The sequence below is a fragment of the Polyodon spathula genome, chromosome 19, assembly GCF_017654505.1.
Source record: "Polyodon spathula isolate WHYD16114869_AA chromosome 19, ASM1765450v1, whole genome shotgun sequence".
NCBI classification, from domain to species: Eukaryota; Metazoa; Chordata; class Actinopteri; order Acipenseriformes; family Polyodontidae; genus Polyodon; species Polyodon spathula.
This window is the reverse complement of record NC_054552.1, coordinates 1,405,954-1,417,880: the sequence shown is the minus strand read 5'-3', so window position 1 is coordinate 1,417,880 and position 11,927 is coordinate 1,405,954. Positions and strand designations below refer to the sequence as shown.

At 39.2% G+C, this 11,927-nt stretch overlaps 1 protein-coding gene across 3 annotated transcripts; it reads left to right on the top strand.

The window, feature by feature from the left end:
- Nucleotides 1-3,413: 3,413 nt before the first annotated feature.
- Nucleotides 3,414-7,163, top strand: LOC121294924 (protein lin-7 homolog C). Of its 3 annotated transcripts, XM_041219130.1 has the most exons (6): nucleotides 3,414-3,639; nucleotides 5,180-5,233; nucleotides 5,595-5,713; nucleotides 5,801-5,872; nucleotides 6,096-6,305; nucleotides 6,901-7,163. In XM_041219130.1, the coding sequence occupies exons 1-6, from the start codon at nucleotides 3,603-3,605 to the stop codon at nucleotides 7,066-7,068; spliced, it is 660 nt and encodes a 219-aa protein (XP_041075064.1). In that variant the 5' UTR covers nucleotides 3,414-3,602; the 3' UTR covers nucleotides 7,069-7,163. The 3 variants fall into 3 exon arrangements, with proteins under 3 accessions (XP_041075064.1, XP_041075066.1, XP_041075065.1); XM_041219131.1 differs by lacking the exon at nucleotides 5,180-5,233 and having other exon boundaries at nucleotides 3,418-3,639; XM_041219132.1 differs by lacking the exons at nucleotides 5,180-5,233; nucleotides 6,096-6,305 and having other exon boundaries at nucleotides 3,416-3,639.
- The last annotated feature ends 4,764 nt before the right edge of the window (nucleotides 7,164-11,927 follow it).

The following is an 11,927-nucleotide window of genomic DNA, read 5'->3' as shown; positions in this document are numbered from 1 at the left end:
AAGCCCCTTGCTCCACTGTTTATACATTCTTTAGCAAGCTACAGCAACGTGTTTTCTATTACATTACAGCACAGCTGAAGTCTGGTGCGGAGACCAAATGAGGTAGATTTCAGATTCGGTTCTATGCCTGGATTGAATGGTCTCCCCTCATGCCAGGGAGATGATCAGCTATATCACTTAATACGGCTGGCTCAGGACACAGGACTCTCTTCAAATTTTAATGAACTGGAAAAGCCATTTGTAAATGTATCAGATTCGCAGTTGAACGCTTACCTGTGTTGGCAAGGAGCCGTTGCAAGGTTGCAAAAGACAAGCTTGACGAGGTTACTCTGCGTTCCAAAAAGATCACAAATGGATTGCATTTGACCCTGGTTTTTTTAGAACACAGGAGGGTTGCATTAGTGACTGTAAAAGTATAATGGCGTTGAGATGGTGTTTTCCAACAGGTCCTTGTTTTATTTAGCAAGCAGGCTATCCAGCCCTCAGAGACACGGACAAAACTCGATATCCCTCTGTTTGACTCATCTAATAGGATGGTTCCTCCTGCTGGTCAACAGTGGATCAATCTGAACTTTTGTTTTTTTTGGACAAAAGGCTTCTAGGATTTAATTTTCATGAACAACTGTAAAATAAGTATTGTTCCGCCGTTTAGTGTCATAAAACCTGCTCCAATTGGGAGTTAAGCTAGTGGTTCAGTACGTAAATAATGTCATAGAATCTTTTTTTCCCAGACACTACCAGAAACTCGCGACCTTCTGTCTTCGTCCGATAAGGAAACAATCACAGGGCACAAAAGGCTTCTAGACAAGTCTTAAGAGACTTTCATACTTTCCCTAATGAAGCAGTAAAACTAGAACGTCAATAAAAAATAAACATTTTAAAATCAAATTGTGGGGCCCAAACCCTACTCTTAACCCTTTAAGTCCATTTATTCAGCGCTTGTCAATGCAATATGTCCAATTTATTTTATATGCTCTGTTTAAAATAATTTTTTTCAGAGTAAAACAGGTTTAAAAGGCACTGCATTGCAAAAGGACAGCTCAGTACTGCATCTTCAGCCAAGCCCCACCTCTTGTTCGCTGTATTTTTCACATACCTCTTCATAATCGTGCATACTGATAAATCCTCTCCTGATCACTTGTTTTATCACCAAACTCCTCAATAATGCGATCCAAGTCATTATTTTATTACTATACATCGGCCAAAAATCTCTAGCAAAGCCCCACAGCAATGTATTATTTTATTACTTTGATGGATCAGAAAAAGCTATCTCCTTTGTTTCCTGTCCGTGTTATCTCAAACTCCCAATAATGCATCCAGCTATTATTCTATTGCTCAGACATCTCAAAAACACCTGTTTTTGTCTTCTCTTGGCTCCTATGGATGTCTCACTCGGCCATTGAAAGGTTTTCTCTGTTTTTTTCTGGAGAAAAAACGACTAGAAACCTGTGCTTGACGTCTTTTTGATGATGAAAGGTTTTCTGGTCCGACATAGGAGAAAAAACGACTTGAGGGTTAGGGTGCTTGGACGCTTGTGATGTTGCATTGACGTCTTTTGATGTCTTTGGAGACGGCAACTGGAAAACCGACAAGAGTGTAGAATGTGTTCTGCCCGGCCATCCATTTTCCCAAAAATTTCATCAGTTTGAATCACCTCCCAAATAAAAGGCTCAACGTTGCCGTAGGGCAACGGCTCAAAGAGAATGTTTCATGCGTTTGAAAGAGTGTAGTACAGTTTTCTGCACCTGGTGCCGATTGTGGTTTTAAATGTGTAAATGAATCAATCCTGTTAGACTCATGATTGTCTTTGTGAAGACGCACAGTGGCCAAAAGGTGTAACTGCCATGTTAGTGGGTGTGATCTTTGCAAAGAAACAGTGACATCTGGTGGCCGAGTGTTGGTGTTTTGCGAAACGTATGAGCCTGTATCAGTAGAAACATGGAAATTTACAAAACAAATAAAATACATTTCTATCATCTCAATGCTCTGGCTGCAGGTGTGTAGGATGTACCCCACCACCTTAGGTCACCCTGAGCACATAATGTAGTCTCCTAGATTGTCAGAGGTCATACAATACTTGCATGTTGCTGCTTGCCTTCAGATAACAGGGAAGGGTTAAAACAAGGGAATTAGCCCAAGTCTGTCCCTGTGAGATATAATTGCTCTTTGCACGGCAGACATTAGGGATGTAACCCTTTGCTGGAATGCTACTGCAGATGATTCATAACCGATACGTTGGAGACTATACTTAGTACGAGGTTAAATAAATTGTTTATACCACTGTAATTCTACCATTGTGGTACCACTGGCAAGTCATTATAACCGTTACTGCACTATTTTTGCATACTGCCTCTGCAGCTGCCCTTATGCACGGTCATTGCAACACCACCCCGCTCTCCTCTCCTATTGTCATTGAATCCTCCTTGGAAAACAGTAGACACACATTATGTGTACGCACGCTTCTTAACGGAAGTATAACCTGTCTGCCTACAAGTGTGCTATTTCAGGGGTGTTGCATCACACCGGAGCAGGGAAAATAAACAAAGTATTTTTTTTTTTTTTTTTTAAAGGTATCACGCTCCTAAGAAAATCATTTCGGTGATATCCTCGGCTGCGTCTTCTCAAAACTGGAATGGAACCATTGAACAAAACCAAGCTTCAGTAGCGACATGCAATGTGGAGACATGAAACCTGCGGAGTGATTCTGGTTATTTTTATCCTGCTAATTAGTAAATGGAGTTTAAAATCGGAATAGCTGTGTGTTACATCCTGGCAGTAGGTGCTTGTTAAAAATTGTTGGGAACAGCAGCACAATCTTGTAATTTGCGCTCAGACAACGTCACTCCGCTCGCTACGACTTTCACACAGTGGCGCGCTACAGTAATTAACAGGTCTGATTTTAGACAGCCGATAATTCTTCACACTTTAGCTGATTAAGTTATTGTTATTCTTCTTTTAAGATTTTTCCATGGCATGTGTGTGTGTGTGTGTGTGTGTGTGTGTGTGTGTGTGTGTGTGTGTGTGTGTGTGTGTATGTTTTAATAGCCCAGGGTTAGCCACAGTTTAGGCTATAATAAACACAGGTGTGTCTCATAGTAAAACAAGGATAATGTCAAACTGCTACGCAATCGGAGCCTTATTTTGCGTTTGCATGACACAGTAATACTGGACTTCTTGCAGTGATTTTCCAGTGAGCAAGACTGTGATGCCCTCTGGAATTAGTTACCCAGAAGTTCATATCGCATAATAAGAGTGTTAATACGTGAATGTGCTTTACGGCAATGGTTAATATATATATATATATATATATATATATATAATATATATATATATATATATATATATATATATATATATATATATATAAACTGTCACACAGTACAATACTGTATCTCAATCATGTGTAAATTCTCCACTGAAACCAGCAGAGGGTGCCAGTGAGTGGGGTGTCGCGACAGGAATTGGGAAACTAAAAATCTTTGTTCGGCCTGCATGTAGAATTTGGTTTGTGTGGCCGAGACACACAGATTGGTTTTTGCCTTGTTGTAATATAATATAACCCGGGACTCCCCCAGTTCGGACGGTGCAGAACTGGGCACAAAATGTCTGCGACCGGGGAACCTGTCAGATTGGAGCGAGGTAAATAAACGCCAGAAAAACATTACCTGTATTAAAATGACGATGATATTGGACCTGTTAAGGGTGTGTTAGTATATCTAACACATATTTAAAAGACTCGTCTGTACAGTAAGGGCTGTGCACACGGGGTAGTATTTCTCTTTTTAGCAGTTGGCAGTGTGCTACGGTCAACAAACCAGGTGTTTATAGCTGAATAGGAGCAACTGTGTAAAATTACTTGATATAAATCGTGTGCACAATGCTTCCGCATCCGTAAAACCGGAAAAAAAAACCAACTGACCTGCAGTGGAGTGAACTTCCAGAAATACGCTGCACGTTTATTTAGTATTATTATTATTATTATTATTATTATTATTATTATTATTATTATTATTATTAATGATTTATACTGTATTTTTCTGAAGTCCAGTTATTATTTTAATAAGTGTTTCTGTTGGTATATATTCTACTGACACTTTGGAATTGAAAATATGTAAGAAATACAATTTTACAATTATTGTTTTCTGTTGTAGCCCCCTTCTGTATTTCTGTGGTTCTATGTGTCTGTGTGCACAGTACTGTACAATGGCGTGCTATTATCCCATTCCAGGGTACAGACAGTACTAAACGCATTTATATAGGTAAACAAACAAAACATGTAACTGTAAAACTAGAAGTGTAAAAACATGTGGTAATAATAATAATAATAATAATAATAATAATAATAATAATAATAATAAACACCAGTAGATGTTGCTGCCGGTGGCAGTGATTTGGAGTTAGGGTAGTTCTTAGTGGTCCATAAATTAAGTCTTTACCCCGTTTGTTTACATCGTGATCTGACAATATATACAGTATATATGAGAAAGTCTTACAGATTGTTCTAGCTAGTATGCTTGCCTTAAAATCGCAAGCTGAACTTTTAATTTACAGTTATAAAATGTTACTTTTATCTTATGAAAGAGATTTACGCAATAATAATACACCACTTCTTTATTGGAAAGTGTATGTATGTAGTGTAGCTGTGTTGCTACAGAGGAAGGTCCTGATTCTAAATCTGCGGCTAAAACTCGACAGCGAGTTTGGGCAGAAAATGCGCTGTAGCGGATAATTTGATTTTACGGTTGATGGATTTCGATTTACACAATATAATACACGGTAAAGAAAAATACATGCGCTTGAGCACGTAATGGGGTTAAGAATCATGTTACAGGTCCCGTTGGGTTGAGGATGTGGGGGAGGGGTACCGCTGCACAGTGTGCATTTCTCTCTCCTCCCCTAATCACATTTTCTAGTCGTGCATTAAAATCAACCTCGAATGTATTGTGTGGCACAGATGAGTCGGTACTGTTAATCTCACAGTGAAATGATGGTAGAGTTTAAAATAATCTCAGTGGATCTGGTCAAGCATGATCTGGTGATTGCATGATAAATGGAATTGTATAATAATAATAATAATAATAATAAACTGGCGAAAATGTGGATCCAATTTCAGATGCAAATACAACACAATAGGTTAAAAGTTGATTCCTGGTACTTAATCGTTTTCTATGCACAGCAGATCATATTCACACAACTGCAATTGGACCATGTGACCTACAGCAGAGGAAAGAAGGTAGCAGCTTTTAATCTGTAGCAGGGATGAAAGTAAGACTGCTATCGCATAACCTTTCCACCCATTCAAGGTTTTACTACAAGCTTGATTAGCCCCAGTGTATAGTTACCAAACTCAAGTGTGTCTTATTAAACTCATAGAAAAACCAGGAATGGATCAAGCTGCTGCACAATGGGAGTCATATTTCCATACCTGTGTAGTGTTATCAATATGAATAGCCTGAAAAATGTAACCAGAGAACCAGATAGCCTTCAGTTCTACAATAACGGGAACAGCGATGCAGTGAACGCTGTCAGAAGAAGACAATGGGTAGACATTTCTGGATCTTCCTTACATTGCGTTTTGTTGTGCAAATCCACAGACATCTCTCGGGCCATCGAGCTGTTGGATAAGTTGCAGAGGACCGGAGAGGTGCCTCCGCAGAAACTGCAAGCTTTACAGCGAGTCCTTCAGAGCGAGTTCTGCAATGCAGTGAGAGAGGTAAGAGGGACAAAGAGTTGAACACTAACGGGCGGACCTTTACCCAGTCTTCAGTGGCAATGTGTACTAAACGCCTTTATCTCCCAGGTGTACGAACATGTGTACGAAACAGTGGATATCAGTAGCAGTCCAGAAGTGAGAGCCAATGCTACTGCCAAGGTATGCATGAACATTTACTCATCAGATAATACTTGTTTATATACACAAAGTGTACTATGAGGTTCACAGAAGGGGGTTTAAAGTGATTCTTGTGCACAGTCACTGCAGTCCTGCTGAAAGAATGCACACCTGGAAAACCAAAACTGCCTGTGCAAGCACTGCATCCGATGTGGTCTGCTGCGTGCTGGTCAGCTCTCCACCCCTCTGTGTGTGGCCCTTGCAGGCGACTGTGGCTGCCTTCGCTGCCAGCGAGGGCCACTCCCACCCCCGGGTAGCGGAGCTGCCCAAGACAGAGGAGGGGCTGGGCTTCAACATCATGGGAGGGAAGGAGCAGAATTCCCCCATCTACGTCTCCCGCATCATCCCAGGGGGCATCGCAGACAGGCATGGGGGCCTCAAGAGAGGGGACCAGCTTCTCTCTGTCAATGGGGTGGTGAGTAGGGCTGCCAGCGGCTTAGAAGAGGGACATGAAACAGTACTAACGACATGGACTGTTAGACTCCATATAATTTAATAGACTGTCTCTTGCATCTATAATTTTGACTGATCTAGTCTATGCAATACAGCAGGGCTTCTCAAACCCTGTGTCTGCTGGTATTCATTACAACTGAACTAGACCCTTAACTGAACTAATAATGTGCTTAATTAGACCTTTTTACTTGTTTTCAGCTCCTAAACAGTTGCAGATTTCAAGTTAGTTATAGCATTTTATAAGTAACTTGAACTGTGCAGCTGTTTAAGAGCTGAGAGCATTTAATAAGTTCTAATTAAGCAAATGATTAGTTCAATAAGGGTTTAGTTAAGTGATTGAGAGCTCAGTTGGAATGAAAACCAGAAGACACAGTGGGTCCCCAGGACTGGGTTTGAGAATCTGCAATACAGGGATAGCAATAAGACTCCCATTGCATAGCACTTTGATCCATGCTTGGTTTTACTATGAGTTTAATAATAAAATCTGGAATGGTTGAAAGTGCTGTGCAACAGGAGTCTTATTCCCATCCCTGCTTTTCCTTTCTTTTCTTCTGTAGAGTGTTGAAGGTGAGCACCACGAGAAGGCAGTGGAGCTGCTCAAGGAAGCCCAGGGGACGGTGAAGTTAGTGGTGCGATACACGCCCAGAGTCCTGGAAGAAATGGAGTCCCGCTTCGAGAAGATGAGGTCGGCCAAACGCAGGCAGCAGATGAGCTTTCCTGAGTAGCCTGGAGTACTCGGTGTCACACAGAGGTCTCTTCTGCTCTCTTCACGGGAAACATCTCAGTTACTAATAAAGACATTGTTCACTGTTTTCTATTATTGCTACTAAGTGACGTGTGTTTGTGAGTATGTGTGGGTGTGTGCATTATGACATTTTTAGTCCATGGATAATTTGTGATAATAACTGGTAAAAATGTGTAACAAATTAAGAATTTGAGATGTGTGTGTGTGTGTGTGTGTCTATATATATATATATGTGTGTGTTAATTTCCATGCAACAGGAAAGCGAAAACTTCTAAATTATAATGACATTAGTGTGGGAGATACACGGACTGGCCAAATGAATTAGAAACATCTAGAGTAGGAACCCAGCATAGGCAGCCAGGGAGTATTGATACAGCTTTGTGACATATCAGCCAAAAATAGTCTCTTCTGGCACAGTGGGAGTTGGAATTCTGCAGGAGCGTTCTCCAGAATGGTCCAAAAAAGCACCTGACAACCAAGCTTCTAACAGCACATTTTGAGTGAAACTGCCTTGTTACAGGGAGAAGCCACTTCTATTATATTACTGATTGGTGTTCCTAATATTTGGTTCGGTTAATGTCAGACAGTTCCTATGCAACGCGAATGACTGTTTGAAATTGGGATCACAAGCACTGTACTGAATGTTTGTAAGCATATTGTTTCAGTTCAACTTTCACACTAATCTTTTTCAATGGAGTGTTTTTTTGTTGTTTGTTTTTTTTTTTTTTCTTGGTACCATATCATTCCCTTATTGAAGATTGAAATGCACTGTTTTGTATTGTTATTGTTGTCACTGTTATTTAAAGAACACACTTTCTATCTATCTATTTCTATCTATCTATCTATCTATCTATCTATCTATCTATCTATCTATCTATCTATCTATCTATCTATCTATCTAAAAAGACCTAGTCTGCTATGTTTTGATTGCAAAATAGTAGCTGTTATGAAATTGTAGAGACACGTAGACTATAGACACTTCTGTTCAGGCAAAATGGGATAAGTAAATCTGTACAAACAAATCACTTATTGAAAGTAACACCGGGAGCTTTTGCCGGACAGATCTAGTTTCAGAATTACAGTAGGTGTCAATGACGGTGGACGTGTATTATTTCTGTAAGTGATAGATGACTCTCAGTTGGGCTTGAACTAGCAGCTTTATGGAGAAGGTGGCTTTGATTTTAGCAGAATAACAACCACAGTCTGCTGTTTTATGCAAATGTCAGATCAGATGTGCATTTAGTTTCCTGCACTGAGACCTTGTAAAGCAGACAGTGAGCATATCTTTCATCTGCTACTGCCTGAAAGAATAACCCAAAAGAGAGACTAGAGGAATAAATATCTCTCCTAATGTTGGTAAAGGTGTAATACATTGATCCCATGGTCTTTACTGGATTTTATTATCTAACCTCAATTCTCTATTGTTATGGTTTTTTTTCTACTTTTGGTAGTATTTTTAATGCAAGAGTTACAAGAAAAATAAAAATGTCAGTTATCACATGGGTGTGCTTGAAAGCAGAGAATTGCACATGCTTGATAAATGGATATACACACACTATTGTGACAGAAAACAAGGGAGGATTAAAATGATTAGTTTACGTTTCACCAGGTAGAAAATCCCACTCCTCTATCTCCATCTCTCAGCAAAATCAGCCCCTGAACAAGATCTTAAATGCAGTTGTAAGAGCTGAAATTCCAATCAATCTGTAGTTGGCTCTAGTGTGTAAATGCATGGCAATTGAAAGGTTACGGTGTTCACAGTATGGAGGAGAAATTCGAAACGGCTTCAACAGTGGAAGCAGTCTCCCAGGCCTTGAGAACATGATGTTTTTGTTTTACATATTTCTGCACTGATACAAAGTGAGCTTGGCCCTGTAGTATTCAGTTTGCATGGTGCAGTTTTAAGAGTGGTGGCAATAGATCTGTAGGTTTTTCCTGCAAAAACAGTGCCACGCGTGAAGCTCTTAATTTGCTTACCGAACTGTAACTGAACTTGTTGATGTCTGTTATAACCTCCTGCTGCTGCAGGTAACTGCTGGAGCGTACCCATTTGGCTTCCAGAGTACTATAGCAGCCAGTCCATTGCACAGGGGTGGGAACGCTTCTGTCCCTGCAGCTAAAAAATTATGTGTTTGGAGTATGTAAACAACTGGACAGTCAACACAATCTGGCATGCCAGGGTTAGTATGCAGGGGGATAAACTGGGAGAATGCAGTTAACCATCACAAAGAAATTATATGTAATATAAAACTGGATTGCTCGACTTTAAGTGTTATGTTTCAAGTATTCCCATTTCTGTAGTTCTGACTTTACATTATTATTATTATTATTATTATTATTATTATTATTATTATTATTATTTGCTGAAAGTCTGGGCAATTATAGTCCAATAGAATGAATTAAGTATAAACTGCCATTTATTGTAACTCAAATTCCACCATTGTGTTTACTTTGTGAATGAGTGTCTTTTTTAGCACCTGTTCCGACTTTGATATTTTCATTTTGATAAATGGTTTCATAGATCATTTTTAAATGATTTTTAGTCTTTTTTTCCTGATGGCATTATTTACACTTTTCGAGTATTAAGACCAAAATCCTGAATTTTAATAACAGTGTATGGATGGATTGATTTGCTACGTTAGATTAGTTGAGTAGATCACGTGATTATTATTATTTTTATAACACAGTTGGGGATGTAAGAATTAGGTAATGCAAATCGTGTTTATTTGAATAGAACCTGCACAAAATAAATTGTATCACAAAAGACGAACGTTTTTTCTTTGTTCGTGTCGCACTGTGAATTAAGATACAAGATGTATTTTATTTTTTTGTGGTTTCTCTTTTAAAACAGATTCTCATTCAGATTTCAAACTTGTCAAATAGTATTGCTTTTTTGCCATTATTGTGTAATGTTTCTAAATGAAAATGGCAATATTCAAATAAGTAAATGGATGGATTACAAACCTTTCTTATTTTCTGTATATCTGTAGGTATTATGATTCAAGTGTTACCAGTACAAGCCTAGTAATAATTTCAGTTTAGATGCAAGCATGCAACATTCAGAATTGCAAGCCCTGGATTTGTGAAAATAGCGGGTTTTATTTTTAGAAGAGAACAGGGTCGTTTCTGGTGCCAGTCTGCCAGGAGGGGGTGAGGGGATCCATCTCAAACTGAGACGAGAAGAAAACGGAGCCCTGTCTCGCACTGCAAACTGTCAAACCACCTAGTTATAAAAGCCTTTCCATCCCGAAAATGTGCAGAATGCAATTAATAAGATGTTATTTTACTGTTACAAAAAAAAAAAAAAAAAAAAAAAAAATATCTGTTGTATCTAGAGAAACGTGCAGCACTGCAGAAAAAATAAAATAAAATAAAAATCAGACACATCCTGCAATTACAAATTTTGACCACCGGGTGGTGCCAATGACGTGATTTGGTGAAACAAATCTTTTGCTGAGCGTACAGAGGAATGTTGGGATTTACAGCTAATGTTATAAAAAAAAAAAAAATCCACTATAGCATGCAGCAAGGAAACAAGAAAACTACATGGACAATAATGAAGTGATAACAACGCCCTGGACTGGTCCGGTGGTGAAAGAACAGCGCTTGTAACCAGGGGTTCCCGGTTCAAAGACTGGCTCACTCGCTGTGTCTGCAGCTGATGCATATTTCACACACCCTAGTTCTATAAGTCCTCTTGGATAAATGTGTTTGCTAAATAAACTAATAATAATAAAACCGTAAACTCTAAAATATATACATTTTGGCAAGTCCGGGAGGCGAAACGGATGTGTTTTGTTTCGACTTGTAGTTGGTATGTTTTATTTTCTGCAGCATTGCATGATAGATTCACTGGGTGGTTCTCTGAAACAGCAAAATATACTTAAAAAAATCGCTGTCTTGTTTTAATCCCTTTTACAAAAGAGGTTACTTCAAAACACGTTTGTCTTGATTAACGTGGGAAATCGCTGGTGCCGTTGAACAACACACCACCAGATGTCACCATTGAGCCTCGAATCGCCCCCTCGGTACAGACTTGAGCGCATCTGAAACAGTGAACTCGCTCCGAGACCGAGGTCATTAATTACTCAACTAAAAAAAACAAACAAAAAGATGATTGTATGAAGTATGGGTGCATGCTCATTCATTATGGTCTTCAGTAATCAAATTACTGAGAGAGAGAGAACGGGAATCGATTCCAGGTGTTCCGCAGAGCGGTCTGACATTTTAAAAATCATCCGCTTTACATAATTGAATCAAGCATTTACTTGCGTAAAAACCCACTGTTTACATTGCCGTTTCCTCTCGGTAAGATTAACGTTACACTCCCGTATGCTGTGGTTACAACTAGCAGATGTTAACACACAAACGTGCCTAAAGCGTCCAGAGGCAACCGGGCGCCGGGTATAAACAGAAGCTTTTGCTAAAAGGGTTAGCAATCCCGGGACAGAATGCCTATGTGTGTAGCACAGCTGTTTGCTATGTAAATCGATTACATTTTCTGCAATTTGCTTATTAAAAGCCTATCATGTACATGTTGTACAAGTGCCTATTCACTCCTGGCCAACTGCAGCGGATTATGCAAATATGATTTGCATCTGAAATAACCACGGGTGTGATGCCTTTTTTTTTTTTTTTTTTTTTTTTTTTTTTTTTAACTTAGATTAATTGTCTTTTGAAGATACGTATTTATTAACAAAACAAGGCCCAGATATTGCCTATACAGCGAGTGCAGTGTCAGACTGTTTTTCTTTTCTTTTAACAGGTGTTATTACCAGAAGGAATTTTATTATTTTTACTGCCACTAAGGCATTGATTTCCTTGTGACAGTTAGTTGCA

What these genes read in the sequence shown, in the direction of transcription:
- LOC121294924 (XM_041219130.1), top strand. Translation starts at nt 3,603, where the DNA reads ATGTCTGCGACCGGGGAACCTGTCAGATTGGAGCGAG. An exon ending in GAGCCAATGCTACTGCCAAG is followed by an intron (nt 5,873 to 6,095) that starts GTATGCATGAAC and finishes TGGCCCTTGCAG; the next exon opens with GCGACTGTGGCTGCCTTCGC. An exon ending in TTCTCTCTGTCAATGGGGTG is followed by an intron (nt 6,306 to 6,900) that starts GTGAGTAGGGCT and finishes TTTCTTCTGTAG; the next exon opens with AGTGTTGAAGGTGAGCACCA.